A 17,582-nucleotide genomic window follows, 5' to 3' on the forward strand; every position below is an offset into this window, starting at 1 on the left:
CTTGTTTTATGGAATTTTTGCAATTTTCTATGCTACACCGTGTCTTGGACGGCTATTTTATGTGGTTTAATGTGGTTTTCAGCAGTTTTTGGGAAATGTCATATTTTGACATTTTTGCCATACTATAGCCTTGCATTTTCGGTCATTTTTCCCACATGTAAAATTTTTCTGTTTTATGGAATTTTTGAAAATTTCTATGGTATTGCGTGTCTTGGACGGTTATTTCATGTGGTTTAATGTGGTTTTTAGCAGTTTTCAGAAAATGTCATATTTTGACATTTTTGCCATACTATAGCCTTGCATGTTCGGTAATTTTTTCCACATATCAAATTTTTGTGTTTTGGCGACTTTTTGAAATTTTCTATGCTACAGCGTGTCTTGGACGGCTATTTTATGTGGTTTAATGTGGTTTTCAGCAGTTTTTGGGAAATGTCAAATTTTGACATTTTTGCCATACTATAGCCTTGCATTCTTGGTCATTTTTCCCACATGTGAAATTTTCTTGTTTTGCAGAAGTTTTGCAATTTTCTATGCTACAGCGTGTCTTGGACGGCTATTTTATGTGGTTTAATGTGGTTTTCAGCAGTTTTTGGAAAATGTCATATTTTGACATTTTTGCCATACTATAGCCTTGCATTCTTGGTCAGTTTTCCCACATTTCAAATTTTTTATGTTTTGGGGACTTTTTGCAATTTTCTATGCTACAGCGTTTCTTGGACGGTTATTTCATGTGGTTTAATGTGGTTTTCAGGAGTTTTTGGAAAATGTCATATTTTGACATTTTTGCCATACTATAGCCTTGCTTTTTTAATTTTTTTCCCACATATCAAATTTTTGTGTTTTGGCGACTTTTTGAAATTTTCTATGCTACAGCGTGTCTTGGACGGCTATTTTATGTGGTTTAATGTGGTTTTCAGCAGTTTTTGGAAAATGTCATATTTTGACATTTTTGCCATACTATAGCCTTGCATTTTCGGTCATTTTTTCTGCGTGTCAAATTTTCTTATTTTGGGGAAATTTTGCAATTTTCTATGCTACAGCGTGTCTTGGATGGCTATTTCATGTGGTTTAATGTGGTTTTCAGCAGTTTTTGGAAAATGTCATATTTTGACATTTTTGCCATACTATAGCCTTGCATTTTCGGTCATTTTTCCCACATGTCAAATTTTTCTGTTTTATGGGATTTTTGAAAATTTCTATGCTACAGCGTGTCTTGGACGGCTATTTCCTGTGGTTTAATTTGGTTTCCAGCAGTTTTCAGAAAATGTCATATTTTGAAATTTTTGCCATACTATAGCCTTGCATTTTCTGCCATTTTTCCCACGTCAAATTTTCTTGTTTTATGGAATTTTTGAAAATTTCTATGTTACAGCATGTCTTTGACGGCTATTTTATGTGGTTTAATGTGGTTTTCAGCAGTTTTTGGGAAATGTCACATTTTGAAATTTTTGCCATACTATTGCCTTGCATTTTCGGTCATTATTCCCACATGTAAAATTTTTCTGTTTTATGGAATTTTTGCAATTTTCTATGCTACAGCGTGTCTTGGACGGTTATTTTATGTGGTTTAATGTGGTTTTCAGCAGTTTTTGGAAAAGGTCATATTTTGACATTTTTGCCATACTATAGCCTTGCATTTTCGGTCATTTTTTCCACGTCAAATTTTTGTGTTTTGGCGACTTTTTGCAATTTTCTATGCTACGGCGTGTTTTGGATGGCTATTTTATATGGTTTAATGTGGTTTTCAGCAGTTTTTGGAAAATGTCATATTTTGACATTTTTGCCATACTATAGCCTTGCATTTTCGGTCATTTTTCCCACATGTCAAATTTTTGTGTTTTGGGGAAATTTTGCAATTTTCTATGCTACAGCGTGTCTTGGACAGTTATTTGATGTGGTTTAATGTGGTTTTCAGCAGTTTTTGGGAAATGTCAAATTTTGACATTTTTGCCATACTATAGCCTTGCATTCTTGGTCATTTTTCCCACATGTCAAATTTTTTATGTTTTGGGGACTTTTTGCAATTTTCTATGCTACAGCGTGTCTTGGACGGCTATTTTATGTGGTTTAATGTGGTTTTCAGCAGTTTTTGGGAAATGTCAAATTTTGACATTTTTGCCATACTATAGCCTTGCATTCTTGGTCATTTTTCCCACATGTAAAATTTTTCTGTTTTATGGAATTTTTGCAATTTTCTATGCTACACCGTGTCTTGGACGGCTATTTTATGTGGTTTAATGTGGTTTTCAGCAGTTTTTGGGAAATGTCATATTTTGACATTTTTGCCATACTATAGCCTTGCATATTCGGTCATTTTTCCCACGTGAAATTTTCTTGTTTTGCGGAAATTTTGCAATTTTCTATGCTACAGCGTGTCTTGGACGGCTATTTTATGTGGTTTAATGTGGTTTTCAGCAGTTTTTGGAAAATGTCATATTTTGACATTTTTGCCATACTATAGCCTTGCATTTTCGGTCATTTTTCCCACATGTCAAATTTTTCTGTTTTATGGGATTTTTGCAATTTTCTATGCTACAGCGTTTCTTGGACGGCTATTTTATGTGGTTTAATGTGGTTTTCAGCAGTTTTTGGAAAATGTCATATTTTGACATTTTTGCCATACTATAGCCTTGCATTTTCGGTCATTTTTCCCACATGTCAAATTTTTCTATTTTGGGGAAATTTTGCAAATTTCTATGGTATTGCGTGTCTTGGACGGTTATTTCATGTGGTTTAATGTGGTTTTTACCAGTTTTCAGAAAATGTCATATTTTGACATTTTTGCCATACCATAGCCTTGCATTCTTGGTCATTTTTCCCACATTTCAATTTTTTTATGTTTTCGGGACTTTTTGCAATTATCTATGCTGCAGCGTTTCTTGGACGGCTATCATATGTGGTTTAATTTGGTTTCCAGCAGTTTTTGGAAAATGTCATATTTTGACATTTTTGCCATACTATAGCCTTGCATTTTCGGTCATTTTTTGCACATGTCAAAGTTTTGTGTTTTGGGGACTTGTTGCAATTTTCTATGCTGCGGCATGTTTTGGATGGCTATTTCAAATGGTTTAATGTGGTTTTCAGCAGTTTTTGGGACGTGTCATATTTTGACATTTTTGCCATACTATAGCCTTGCATTTTTGGTCATTATTCCCACATGTCACATTTTTGTGTTTTTGACCATTTTTGCAACTTTCTATGCAATGGCGTGACTTTGACGGCTATTTTATGTCACTTAATGTTATTTTTAGCAGTTTTCAGAAGATGCCATATTTTGTTATTTTTGCCATACTATTGCCTTGCATTTTCTGTCATTTTTCCCACATGTCAAATCTTTCTTGTTTTTGGCCGAATTTTGCAACTTTCTATGGTTACAACGGTGTGTCTTGGACGGTTATTTCATGTGGTTTAATGTGGTGTTCAGGAGTTTTTGGAAAATGTCATATTTTGACATTTTTGCCATACTATAGCCTTGCATGTTCGGTAATTTTTTCCACATGTCAAAGTTTTGTGTTTTTGGCCGTTTTTGCAACTTTCTATGCAATGGCGTGTCTCAAATTGCTGTTTCATGTGGTTTAATGTGGTTTTCAGCAGTTTTTGGGAAATGACATATTTTGACATTTTTGCCATACTATAGCCTTGCTTTTTTAATTTTTTTCCCACATATCAAATTTTTGTGTTTTGGCGACTTTTTGAAATTTTCTATGCTACAGCGTGTCTTGACTTGCTATTTAATGTGGTTTAATGTGGTTTTCAGCAGTTTTCAGAAGATGTCATATTTTGACATTTTTGCCATACTATAGCCTTGCTTTTTTGATTTTTTTTCCGCAGCATTTCAAATTTTTGTGTTTTGGCAACTTTTTGCAATTTTATATGCAACAGCGTTTTTTTCGGCTATTTAATGTGGTTTAATGTGGTTTTCAGCAGTTTTTGGAAAAGGTCATATTTTGACATTTTTGCCATACTATAGCCTTGCATTTTCGGTAATTTTTCCAGCGTGTCAAAGTTTCGTGTTTTTGGCCATTTTTGCAACTTTCTATGCAATGTCGTGACTTTGACGGCTATTTTATGTCACTTAATGTGGTTTTCAGCAGTTTTCAGAATATGTCATATTTTGACATTTTTGCCATACTATAGCCTTACATTTTCTGTAATTTTTCCCGTGTGTCAAAGTTTTGTGTTTTGGAGACTTTTTGCAATTTTCTATGCTAAGGCGTGTCTTGGACTGCTGTTTTATGTGGTTTAATGTGGTTTTCAGCAGTTTTCAGAAGATGTCATATTTTGACATTTTTGCCATACTATAGCCTTGCATTTTCGGACATTTTTTCCACATGTCAAAGTTTTGTGTTTTGGAGACTTTTTGCAATTTTCTATGCTACGGCGTGTTTTGGATGGCTATTTAATATGGTTTCATGTGAATATTAGCAGTTGTTGGGACATGTCATATTTTGACATTTTTGCCATACTATACCCTTGTATTTTCGGTAATTTTTCCCGCGTGTCAAAGTTTCGTGTTTTTGGCCGTTTTTGCAACTTTCTATGCAATGGCGTGACTTTGACGGCTATTTTATGTCACTTAATGTGATTTTCAGCAGTTTTCAGAAGATGTGATATTTTGACATTTTTGCCATACTATAGCCTTGCATTTTCGGTCATTTTTCCCGCGTATCCTATGACATTTCGTGTTTTTGAACGTTTTTGCAACTTTCTATGCAATGGCATGTCTCAAATTGCTGTTTTATATGGTTTAATATGGTTTTCAGCAGTTTTTGGAAAATGTCATATTTTGACATTTTTTCCATACTATAACCTTGCTTTTTCATTGATTTTTCCTGCATGTCAGATTTTTGTGTTTTGCCGACCTTTTGTAATTTTGTATGCTACGACGTGTCTTTGACGGCTATTTTATGTCACTTAATGTGGTTTTCAGCAGTTTTCGGAAGAAGTCATTTTTTGACATTTTTGCCATACTATAGCCTTGCATTTTCAGTCATTTTTTCCACATGTCAAATTTTTGTGTTTTTGAACATTTTTGCAACTTTCTATGCAATGGCGTGTCTCAAATTGCTGTTTTATATGGTTTAATATGGTTTTCAGCAGTTTTTGGAAAATGTCAAATTTTGACATTTTTGCCATACTATAGCCTTGCATTTTTGGTCATTTTTCCCATATGTCAAAGCTTTGTGTTTTTGGCCGTTTTTGCAACTTTGTACACAATGGCGTGTCTTGGACTGCTATTTCATGTGGTTTAATGTGGTTTTCAGCAGTTTTCAGAAGATGTCATATTTTGACATTTTTGCCATACTATAGCCTTGCATTTTCGGACATTTTTTCCACATGTCAAAGTTTTGTGTTTTGGGGACTTTTTGCAATTTTCTATGCTACGGCGTGTTTTGGATGGCTATTTCATATGGTTTTATGTGGTTTTCAGCAGTTGTTGGGACATGTCATATTTTGACATTTTTGCCATACTATAGCCTTGCATTTTCAGTCATTTTTTCCACGTTACATTTCTTGACGATTCTTTTGCAACATACTGTGAAACTTTTCGCAATTTTTACACTACTACATTACGACAATTTTTTTCAATTATGATTGTATTGACATAATATTCTATGTCATTATTGATGTTTTTTTCAATGACATACAACATTATTTTTTTGCCACGTACTATACTATATAACATTAGTATAATGTAACATTTTTGATCCCTTTTTTTTACATGACATACTATACTATTACTTTTCTGATGACTTTTGAACTACATACTATGCTATACTATACTATTTTTAAGCTATTTTTTAAGACACACTATACTTTGACATTTTTAATGATTTGTGAATGACATTGTATTGTATGATTTTTTAGGTATCATTTTTTTTCCACCATGCTATACTATATTGTTTTTTGATTATTTTTTAAAATTGTATAACCATAATCCTATGACATTTTTTTTTTAAGGAATTTTTAGCAACATGCCATTTTTGATGTATTTATACTGTACGTTCAGATTTTCCCAGTTTTTTTGTGATATACTATTCTTTAAATATTTTTCCATTTTTCAGTAACATTTTTTATTTCATTTTAATTTTTTACATATTATATTATGACTGCTCACTTACTTTTTAATTGCACACATTTAATAGAGTACATGGTTCATGATTCAAACTGCTGTATCTGCACAATATTTCCATCAGCAGGTAAAAAGCTGCTAAACATTGTAAACATCATAGCATTAAAACATCAGCATGTTAATATTGCCATTGTGAGCATGTTCGCAGATCAAAGCACCACTGTGACCAATTACAGCCTCACAGAACCGCCAGCACGGCTGCAGACTCTTGTCCTGACCTCGTGACCTTTTCTCCATCACCATCCTCATATTTACCTTTCACCGTTGAGGCTCTGAGCTCGAGAGGGTTTAGACTTGACATCTTGTTGCAGCATAAACAGAACAGCATAAACACTTCAAACTATAAAAACTGAAATGTCAAAGAGCCATAAACTGAGAGGTTTCAGCCGCAGACACCAGAACGGTTCACAGTTAAAATGCCGGCAGCAAAGCAAAGATTCTTCTCCACAAGAGCTCACATTGCAAAATTTATGGCCGAGTATCAATAATGTATCAGCAGAGAATGTACCGGGGTATATTGACTATTAGTCCCGTGTGAATACATCTACCTCTGCAGCAGGTAACCGCAGCCTCACCCTCTCTCTGCACAACCCTCCATCTGCTCACACTGATGAAATCCTCCACACATGTTGGGTCAGTGCCGCCTTCAGCGAGAGGAGTTTAGAGTCTTTGTGCTCAGACTCGCATGTGAAGAGAATAACAAGAGTCCAGCAGAGATGAGAGTAGCAGACTGCCGCTGAGGAAAAATGGCTCTAATGACTTGTTTGTTCCTTCTGAGCAGCCCATCAAAGTCTCGGTACAAACCACCACCAGTCTGTAATGAGGCGGCCGCAGTTTCATCAGACGCCGGCGATGAAGAGGAGCTCAAGAGTCAGATGAGACGAGTTCAGCTGGTGCTTAAAAATGGCAGCGACGCTGGCGCTCCTGCCCTGTGGCTGCTCTGCAGAGAGCCGCCATAAAGACACAAAAATCTGATCATCAAGAAATAAAACTGCACCCGAGAAAGACGCGGGGACATGTACGTCTCTCTGGTGTACCACAAACATCAACAACATGGTGTGTGTGTGGTGCTGAGGTGGTGAGCAGAGGGGCAACAAAACTGTCTGTCACTGAGAGCATTTACACACAAAACGCACTTCAACCATCAACGCTCGGAGAAAATGTTAGGAAAGAGCAGCAGCAACGTCCTAAAATCTGAAAAATGTCCCAAAATCCTGGAAACATCTTAAAATCCCAGACAGGTCATAAAATCCTAGAAATGTCCTGAAAATCCAAGAAACACCCTAAACTCTGAGCAATGTCCAAAAATCCCAGAAATGTCTTAAAATCCTCAAAATATCCCAACTAATCTAGAAATGTCCCAACATCTTAGAAACATCCTCAAATCCTTGAAATGTCCTAAAATCCTGTAAATGTCCTAAAATCCAACAAACGTCAAAAAATCCTAGGACCTTCCTAAAATCCTCAAAATGCCACGAGAACCGTATAAATTGCGGGTTAATTTTTGTTTGATAACACCACACAGGTTTACTCCGCCCAGTTTGGACTCACCTTCATCCGTCTCGACTCGATCCGGGACTTGTAGCAGAACTCGACCAGAGCCACCAGCATGGCGAGCCCCAAACCTCCGATCAGGATGTAAAACACGCCGGCCACGTTGCTCAGACTGAGCGCGCTCGTCTTGTCCTGTCAGCACAGAGAGGCGGGGTCAGGGACGACCAATCGCGGAGCAGAGAGTCATGACATCACTACAGTTATAATTATCAAAAGCTAAAAAAAAAGAATATTTCTCACTACTAAGACAGTTTTTAAAAGTCCAAATGCTGTGATACAGAGGCGTGTAAAAATACTAAATAATATACTTTTACATATAATATAAATATTATTTTAATAATAGAAAAATTAATTAATTTATTAAAGGGGCACTCCACTGATTTTAGGACAGTTTATTCATAACTCTGTCTGTGGATAAAAGTTTAAGTGTGGTCTTCATATGCTTTTTAATTTATAATTTATAATGTATAATTTATCATTTATTTCATTTTATACTATACTATAGTACTATATTTGGTGAACTACCCCTTTAATTTTACCATCTTCATTGCCTCAAATCACAGCCTTTGGAAAATCCATATTTATATATCTGCCACATGCAATTTTCATGCACAGAAATGCAAACAGAGTGAGGGAAAACAAAGACAGAAGTCGTCTCTATAGACTGATTGTTTTTCTTAATTAAGCCGCTTCAAAAAAAAAAAGAAAAGTTTTTTTAAATCTGCAAGTTCACATTTCAGTTGTGCTGTTTTCAGGTTCCACAGTTAAATTCAGTGTAAATAAAAAATAAATCTGCTCAGTTCTTCACAGAATATGTTTTATAACTTCTGTCAAACTGACTCATACAAAAAATAATCATTTAATCTTTTGAGAAAAGGAGAGATTTGATTGGTTGCTGAGCTTGTTTCTAAAATTTACATAATTGGTTGTTTCTCCATCACATGCGTCACTTAGTTCTGGTGGGCGTGACTTGTCTCGCTCTCATCCAATAGCATGCAGTCTGTTAAAAATTAAATTAAATTTAAAAAAAAACAGCACTCATAGTGGGCGGGGCCTCTCTTCAACAGGAAGTGTGGTGAAGGTGGGCGGAGCCTATCAGAGAGCTTTCCTCTCCAAATTGTCACGTCGTCAAACTCTCGGCCAATCAGATGTTGTCGAATTATACCGAAGAAACATCAAAGTCAGACTGAAATAAAAACATTTATTTGTTTAATATATTAGTCTTAACTCAAATTCACACACAGTTATATCATGTCGTATTACTGTACTACTTAATTATTTATTAATACTTTATTGTAGTTTCCCATAATTAACCTATTTTTTTGTAGTTTCCTGTAGTTTCCTTTTTTGTTGTTTATTTTTTACCTTCTTGTAGTTTCTGTTTTTGTGGTTTCCTGTAGTTTACGTCGTTTTTCTTTCTTTGTTTCTGGTTTCCTCTATTGTAGCTTCCACATATTTCCTTTAGTTTCCTTTAGTTTACATTTTTGTAGTTTCATGTAGTTTCCCTTTTTTGTACTTGTAATTTACTTAATTGTAGTTCCTCTTTTGTAGTTCCATGTAGTTTTTCTTTTTGTAGTTTCCTATGTGTAGTTTGCAGTAGTTTGATTTATTGTAGTTCTTCTTCTGCAGTTCGCTGTAGTTTACATTATTGCTGTTTCCCTTTGTTTGAATTTTTTGTAGTTTTGTCTTCTGTGGTTTTCTGTAGTTTATATCTTTTGTAGTTTGCTCATGTTTACTGCAGTTTCCTCTTTTGCAGTTCCCAGTACTTTACTTTTTTGTACTTTTCTGTAATTGTATTTTGTAGTTTCCCGTAGTTAATTATTTCTTTGTAGTTTATTTTTATTTTTTTTCCTGCAGTTTACTTTTTTGTAGTTTCACATAGTTCCTGTTTGCAGTTTGCTGTAGTTTATTGTAGTTTCCTTTTTGTTGTTCATCTTTACAGTTTCCTTTATTTTCTCTATTTTATTTTCCTCTAGTTTACTTTTCTGTAGTGTTTCTTAATTACTTTTCATGTATATTCGTTTACCTGTGTCATTTTTACACTTTAATTTACATTTCTGCAGTTTCAGTCTGACTTTGAGTCTTTTCTCCTCGTCGCCACGCTGACGACTGATGAAGGTTCGTCTGTTACAGCAGGAGGTACATGACAGATCGGAGACAAAAGCACCAGTGTGTGTGTGTGTGTGTGTGTGTGTGTGTGTGTGTGTGTGTGTGTGTGTGTGTGTGTGTGTGTGTGTGTGTGTGTGTGTGAGGGGAGGAAGAGGAGGGGTGGTAAGGCTGTGGTCAGTGGCTTCAATTTCATCAAGTGTCGGTTAGCAGCCATAAACAGAGAGAGACGGAGGTCGAGAGTCAAAGGCTGACAGAGAGAGAGAAAGAAATATAGCAACAGTTTCCAAAATCTGACATTTTACATCTGAATGTAGGAAAATCGGCGTCTCTTCCGGGCCAGATTCTGATGCAGATTATCTTTAGAAAGACAAAAACCCCACAAAAACGTCTTTTTTCAGACACCGTACGACACCCAGCGTGGTTTAAAAACGTCGATATAAAAGTTGCAACTAAAGAAAGTTGGAATTTGGATTTAAAGTGATGTAAAAAGTCAGATTTTTCAGCAGAGTCGCCGTCTGTCTGTCTGTCTGTCTGCGGCTGCCTCACTGTGCTGACCACAGAATATTCTGGAGAACAGAAGGAAGCTGAGCAGAGAAAAGCCTCTGAAGAAATCTGATCTGGAGACGTGAAAACCCCTTATCTCCAAAAAAAAGGCTGCTTTGTCTGAGCGGGCAAAAGCCCGGCTCATTTTCTCATCAGTTTGCATAAACGTATCTGACTGTAGTTTTGGAACGAGCTCTGAGGTCATGAAAGGCGCTCGGCGGCGGACAGCCTCGCAGTTTGAGGTTTCCACGTGCCGTCAGACAAAAGTTTTTCCTCCGGCTCTTCAGAACGGTCAGCTGAGCAGCAGGGTCACACTCCAAAAACAAAAAGAGCTTCCACAAACCGAAAAGACGTTCCCTCAATAAAATACTAATCACAAATGCAGATTTTTGTGCCAGCAGGTCCTGAACCTAAATTTGGTAGATCTGAATTTGCATTTCAAACTATGACATTATACATCGTGTCTTAACCCCTTCAAACCTGGATCAACATCAGTGTTCTTGTGTTGCGTTCAGACACCTTTCAAAAGCTGTTTAACCCTTTGAAACCTGAGCATTGTTTTAATGTTAAAAAACAGGCAAAAAAGACAATGATCAATTTAACAAGAAATTTCATAAAACTTGCCAGAAAGAAAAAAAACTGAAAATTTGTTTTTTTAATGGGGAGGGGGATTATCAAAAATAATAATAATAAAAAGTCAGGAAAAATGTCGAGAAAGTATATTGATGATTATATATTTAAACGTATGTAACAGAATAAATATATATATATATGTTAAGCACCTTTTTCTTGTTTGTTTTTGACTTAAATTTAAAGGAAAAGTTCAACTAATTTCTTTCTTACTGAGAGTTGGATCTTAAAGCGATCCTAACCATCAGGCTGAAAGTTGCGTCTTCTTGGTGAAATCTTCGGTTACAGATAATAAAACTTTAAAAATATTTAAAACATTTCACAGTGTACCAAATTTACGTTCAACACCTGGTGGCAAAAACAGCCGTCCAAATACTGGAACTTAATGATGCATTTGATGATTTGTATTTTTTTTTTTTTTAAAGCTGCATATATTTTTCACACTCAGAGAAATAGAGTTACATCCTGGTAACTACTATTTCTACTACGAAAAAAGTCAACAAATGCGCTGAATTGGACCAGAAAAATTAGCAATAAAAAAACACAAAAACTGCACTTTCTAATATTCTTCAAGAACAAAATCTGCAAAAAAAACATTTTTTTTCTTTTCAGAGTGTGCCTGCTGGAGTTTGGGGTATTTGGGGGTGTGGGTCTGATGAGGGTAAGGTGGGGTGGGGTAAACCAACACATGACCTCGGGACCAGGCCGAGCAACCTCAAGAACTGACCTTTCTGCCGGAGTCCTTGTGTCCACACTCCCCCTTGTCATACCACCACTTGTTTTTCAACTTGTCTAAGACGGCTTGTTCATTGAGCTTCAGTACTGCTAGGTTTACTGGGATTCTTCAAAGACCCATGTGAGGAAGGGAGGGGGAGGGGGGTGGAAATAACATAAATAACATTATGCACCTCCATGTTATCTTATGTTATTGTTCAGCTGCACAGCAACACGGCTGCGGCGGCTACAGCAGCAGCATGAGTTTAGCAAAAGTGGCATTGCAGTACAGTCTCTTTGGTACGCTACAGAGAACACCTCAACAACAACAGAAAGAAAAACAAAAAACAGGCACAATCACACGTAAACATGTTTTGGTAAATGTTAGCGTCAAAGTGATATGCATTAATACTCCATCTAGCTTGTTTCTGGCCTGACTCCCTACGTGCGAGATGTGTATTACTATATCACTTCGGGTAACCGGCAAAAGCTAAAAAACACTCCGGGATTCACGAAACAAAACAGTCTGAACAGAAACCAGAAAACAAGTCGTGTGCATTTTGTGGAGAGTAGGTGCAGGCCTGCTGTAGTTAACATTTTGGGGGGAATGAAGTGTTCATTAACAGGGAATTGGCTCCAAAGATGATCAGAGGGGATATTTTACCAACCAAGATAATCCTGGTTTATCGTCCGTTATCTCGGCTATATTGCTTTACGGTGAAATAAATTATTTCCATGTTTAGACTTGGATTATATTTCCATGATGCCCATGTACCAGTGCCACCTTTCTTTACCTACAGTATGAAAAAAGATGCTGAAACTAACTAAATTAAGCAACTAATCTTTTCAAAAATTGTATTGACAGTTACTTAATACACATACATAATTGTGGAGTCCTGTTTCCCAAATGTTTGTCTTTTGAAAATTGCAAGAAAATAACCTAAAGGGCTCTTGCATTTAGTGCAAAGGTTTGTTTTGATTCATGAAACTTTAAAAATTAAAACGTGAGAAGGCTCAATTTCATATTTAAAGAAAAGAAAATGGTCTTGTATTGTGCACTAAGAGCTTAACTTTGCACGGCTGTCTCATTCTTAAAACAACCTAATTAAGCCTACAGGTTGATCTTTTACGTGGTGAATAATATAGACCATTATATCTCCTATGTAAAAAATAACCCATATCCCATATGTAGGAGATAATATCTCCTTACATAGGAGATAACATCCTGTACATAAATGATAATATCCCACTGACATCCTGCATGTCTCCTGCATAGAAGATAACATCCCATACATTGAAGACAATATATCATACATAGGGGATAAAATCCTGTTGGTTCGGAAATTACATCACTTATGTAGGAGATAAATCCTGTATGAGGGAGATAAAATCCCTGTGTAGGTAGAAGATATCTTGCACATAGGAGATAAATCAGGTTTTGTCAAACATTGCACCAAAAAAAGTTGCCTTTCAGGAATTATGTACATTTTGTAAATTGCAAATTCGGTTTCAATTTCATTTTCTCAACTTATTTAAATAGGCCCATTGATGGCTGAAACACGGACAAATCCGAGCTGCCAGGGTGAAATTCAACTTTCTAAATTAGTTATGTAAAATACCCCCTGGATCAGAAGGTGAGAAATCACCAATGTTTTTCTAAAAGTGAATAATTCGGATGGATCAAATCACGTTGTATTCCAGAGGAACCGGTGTTTCCACAGCTGTGAAAGACACCAAACAGCAGGTTTAGGTACAGTTTCAGCGGTGCCATCCGGAGTGTTTTCTGCATGATATTTAAGTTGTGGGTTGTTGCCGGTTACCCTGGTGTGCCATTGCCTGTCGTTACCCGTTGGGGGTTACGGTGATCTGACCTTGGAGTCCCCTCCCCCGGTGCCGCACTCTCCCTTGTCATACCACCATCTGTTTTTCAATTTGTCCAACAGGCCCTGCTCGTTCAGTTTTAATACTGCCAAGTTAACAGGGTTTCTACGAGGATGATAGTAATAAGGGATAAAAGGGAACTAGGTGTTAATGAGCAGAGGACTGCCATGGTGAAGAAAGCAACATCATTACAAGTAATCTGCTTATGTCAGGCATGTTAATTCTGCAAATGAATGGTCCTTTAAAGGAGAGGTTCGCTGCTTTTCGACCCAGACCTTGTTAAAATGTTATTTCTCATCTTTTAAAGTTGTGCATATCCCACATCCACATAGTTTGAGTGTGAAAGACTGCTGCGGCCATTCAGGTGCTCAAAAAGAAAAAAAAAACAGAATAAACCATCCCATTTAAAAAATCAAAATCTTGCAGACAACACTACAAAAGCAGTCGCAAACCAAATGTCAGAAATGTCTGTCGACTGTGAGCTTCCAAATTTCCAAAAAGAAATGACAATACCAATTTATTGGTACTCCGGAGAAGATTGTTCCTCCAGGCTGTGGGACTCATAAACTCCTCCTTAGAGGCCAAAAGATGCAGATGATTTAGGGACAAATTTTAATTTCATTTTTTTGAAACTACAAAGAATGACAAATAAATCTACCTTGTACGGCCCATGGAGTATCAAATTAGTTCAGGCACAGCACTTTCATTTTTGAGAAACTACAGATGATATTCAGCTACAAACTGAAGAAAAGTACAGAGAGTCTTTGCTGTAGAGATGAAAGGCTGTGTCGAACTGGTAGGTTTTTAGAATATCACAGACCGGCACACTGCACGTATGTTTCTTAGTAGTCAGTCTTTAGGAGTCAGGTGACTCCTGTAGTCAAAAAGCAGCAAGAAAAAGCGTCTTGGAACCATCAGTTTGTGGTTTCTTCAATGAAAAGGTGAAAGTTGGAGGTTGAGGGGAACCTGAGTTGGTTGAAGGCCAATTCTCTGAGAATCTCTCCAGCTTGTGTTAACCGTGTGTGTTAGACCTTATTTACTGCTTCTAACACAAAAACATATTCCAAAACCACATTAAAAGCTCCCATTGACTTAAGTACTAAAATGCTAACTGATTTCCAGGTTTTAGGACTCATTTCTGGGGTTCTTTATACACTTAGATTAAGATCTATGTTCTCAACCCAGGATCACGGTCTTTTTCAGGGAGTGAACCATCCTGGCTGCAGTAATACGTCTTTGGGATGGACTTAAATGTAATGTTTGTTTTGAGCACCTGAAGACATGAGACTTTAATACAAGCGGCGAGGACAAAGTGAGTCAGCATGGCGTTAGCGTCACCAAACACGATAGAGGAAGGACTTTGATATTTTGGGAAGACGTCCAAATGAAACCAATTCTACTTCAGAGGAGCCATAAGGAGATTCCTAGAAAGAAACTCTCCTGGGAGTCTTTCTCTGGACATGTCCCAAGCACGACAGACTGGGAGGACATCCATGGGTAAAACTTGGAAATGCTGGAGAGACTACGTCTCCCAACTGGTTTAGGATCACTTGGGGATCCTCCAGGAAGAAATAGAGGGAGTTTTTCTCTGCTGTGAATCGATTGATGAATGGAAATAAATTGCTTTGTAAGTTTGCTTTGAGCCCAGTGATCAGCTGCAGCAGAAGAGTTCATTTCTGATTCACTAGTGAAGGAAAAAGACATTTTAATACAGTCTGGGTTGAAAAACAGCAAATGTGTCCTGCTACCGACTACTGCGCAGCAATCCTCGACTACTTTCCATTCATTACCTAATGAATAAACGAGGAACAACAGTCAAATGTTTGGACAGAAATACCAAGTGTGTTATGAAATAGTGCGCTGAAATACTAAAGTGAAGTAGGTGAGAAAATGCCTGTTACATTTTACCGACCGTGTTTTATTATTGTATATTATATTATTATTTTGCCCACTAATGTCTGTTGTTCCTCTTTACATACCAGTGATGGTCAAAGCTCGAGTGGCAGAAGGAAGTGGAGATGTTTCAAAGAAAGACGAATTTTAAAAATGATCAGTGACGAGTCAACCAGCATTAGTTCAGTGTGAAGGGACAAGAGCAATAATTAACCCCTTGAAACATGAGCACATTGGTTTGATTACTTTGGAAAAAATCATGGGGAGAGGGCAATGAGAAACTGAACAAGACAAGGCCCAAAAATAAATAGAAAAAAAGAAAAAGAAAAGCAAATAACAAATAACCCTAATTTTCAGGTAATTTTTTTATCACATCCTGCAACGTGCTGAACATTTCCTGTCAAGCTTCTTATTGCCTTTTCCCCAAAATACGACACATTAACATGCTCACAAGTGATTTAACTCTTTCTAGACTGGGTGTCGAATATTCAAAGTGGATATCAATGCAGTAAAAAAATCAGAACAGCACTCATTATAACTTAATTATTGTCACACAGACGTTTCGGGCTGGACGCCCTTCTTCAATGTGTAAATTTTGCAATATTACAGAACATTTTTTTTTACACATTTGTAATATTGCCAAATCTACATGCTAAAAGGGCGTCCAGCCCGAAATGTGTGTGTGGAGTGCTGTTCTGCTGTTTGCCTTTTCCCCCAAGTTTTCAGGAGAAATCAAACCAATTTGCTCAGGATTTTAAAGGGTTAATGTGACAATGGCAGCAGCAAAAGAAGAGTTTTGTTCTAAATTGCATTATGTAAAGTAAAATATACAACAGACACTTGAGTGTAAAAGATTAAACAATCCACATGAAAATTATTTGAATCCAACTTAATTTGAATTTTTTTGAAAATCAAGAACAGCAATGTCCCACTACCTAAAAATCAAGGAATTCGGTAAAATTGCGTGGTCTTAAAACTACTTTGTATTTCTCGACACCATTAAAGTTGTCATTAAACTTTGGTCAGAGTGATAGTTGGAGTTAAAAGAGCAGAATTCTTATTAACAACCAAATTAAAGAATCATCATCTCAGTGGCACATTAAGAAAACGCATCCAAAGAGACAAAACTAATTAAGCAAACATCTTCTCCAATAAACCAAATAACTCCCCACTGACCGACAGCAGACTCCAATAACTATTTAAAACCATGGCAACAAGCGTGTCCCAGCCATGTGCATCATTTTTTTAGTGTAACCCAGAGACAGATTAATATTGTGGTGCTGCTTGTAGTGAGTTCCTGTATTTGCATGTTTTCTTAAAGGAATACTTTAAAAAAAAGTATATCATTTAGTCACGTCGTGTTGCCTTGTGGAGAAAACTTAAGTTCCTTTTTTCCAAATTTAATTTGATTTGATTCGATTCATTTTGATTCAATTCGATTCATTTTGATTCAATTCGATTCGATTCGATTCGATTCAATTTAATTTGATTGATTTAGTTTAGTTTAGTTTAGTTAAGAAGGGACAGTGTGAAGTAATAGATATAGATAAGGTATAAAAATGCCAGAATCAGCCAGGAGGCTAGTTTTTATCTGTAGTCCCTCAGCCTAAAACACAACAAAAAAAGAACAAAGAAATGGGGCATACAGAAGCCATTTTCTGTCAATCAGTGCTCGATAAATGGGTTCATATTTGGCTCGCTTCTCATTCATCTCACCTGTACTATTGGTCATACACCCATTTCCGACATTGCTTCTTATATTTTGTGCCCAATCAATCTGATACTTATAGAATATATAAATAACGTAAACTGCAACAATGTCGTTTTAGAGCAAAACTCTCCGAATGATCCGCTCAGACTGAACAGCAGCACAGTTGTCTTGAGTCCTGGCAGCTGTGATTCTGCAGATACAGCAGCAACGTGAGCTCAGACGCTGGTTGATGGAGGTTTTTTTGTGTGGAAACGATGAAATGAAGAACTTGTTATTGTCAGCTGTTAGTACTGAGAGCCGGTCAACCCAGAGAAAAGAGTCCACAGTCTGTTCAAATGGACCTAATGAGCTGTGTAAAGGTGATTATCCAACGTGCTCGACATTCGAGTGCTTTAACACAACTGTGTGTTGCTA

At 36.7% G+C, this 17,582-nt stretch overlaps 1 protein-coding gene across 7 annotated transcripts in view; it reads right to left on the bottom strand.

Moving 5' to 3' along the window:
- LOC121938644 (glutamate receptor 1-like) overlaps positions 1-17,582 on the bottom strand; it is a 148,677-nt gene that overhangs the window by 27,437 nt on the left and 103,658 nt on the right. For 2 of the 7 annotated variants that reach the window (XM_088088067.1, XM_088088065.1), the window contains 2 exons: positions 11,697-11,811; positions 7,685-7,819 (listed from right to left, as the gene is read on the bottom strand). In XM_088088067.1, coding sequence (XP_087944193.1) covers positions 7,685-7,819; positions 11,697-11,811 — 250 coding nt within the window. Of the gene's footprint in view, positions 1-7,684; positions 7,820-11,696; positions 13,670-17,582 lie in introns of those variants that run through there. The other 5 variants (XR_015778853.1, XM_088088066.1, XR_015778852.1 and 2 more) reach the window with 5 other exon arrangements.

Source organism: Plectropomus leopardus, chromosome 15 (assembly GCF_026936395.1).
Source record: "Plectropomus leopardus strain MGB_pleo_1.0 chromosome 15, ASM2693639v1, whole genome shotgun sequence".
Lineage (NCBI taxonomy): Eukaryota > Metazoa > Chordata > Actinopteri > Perciformes > Serranidae > Plectropomus > Plectropomus leopardus.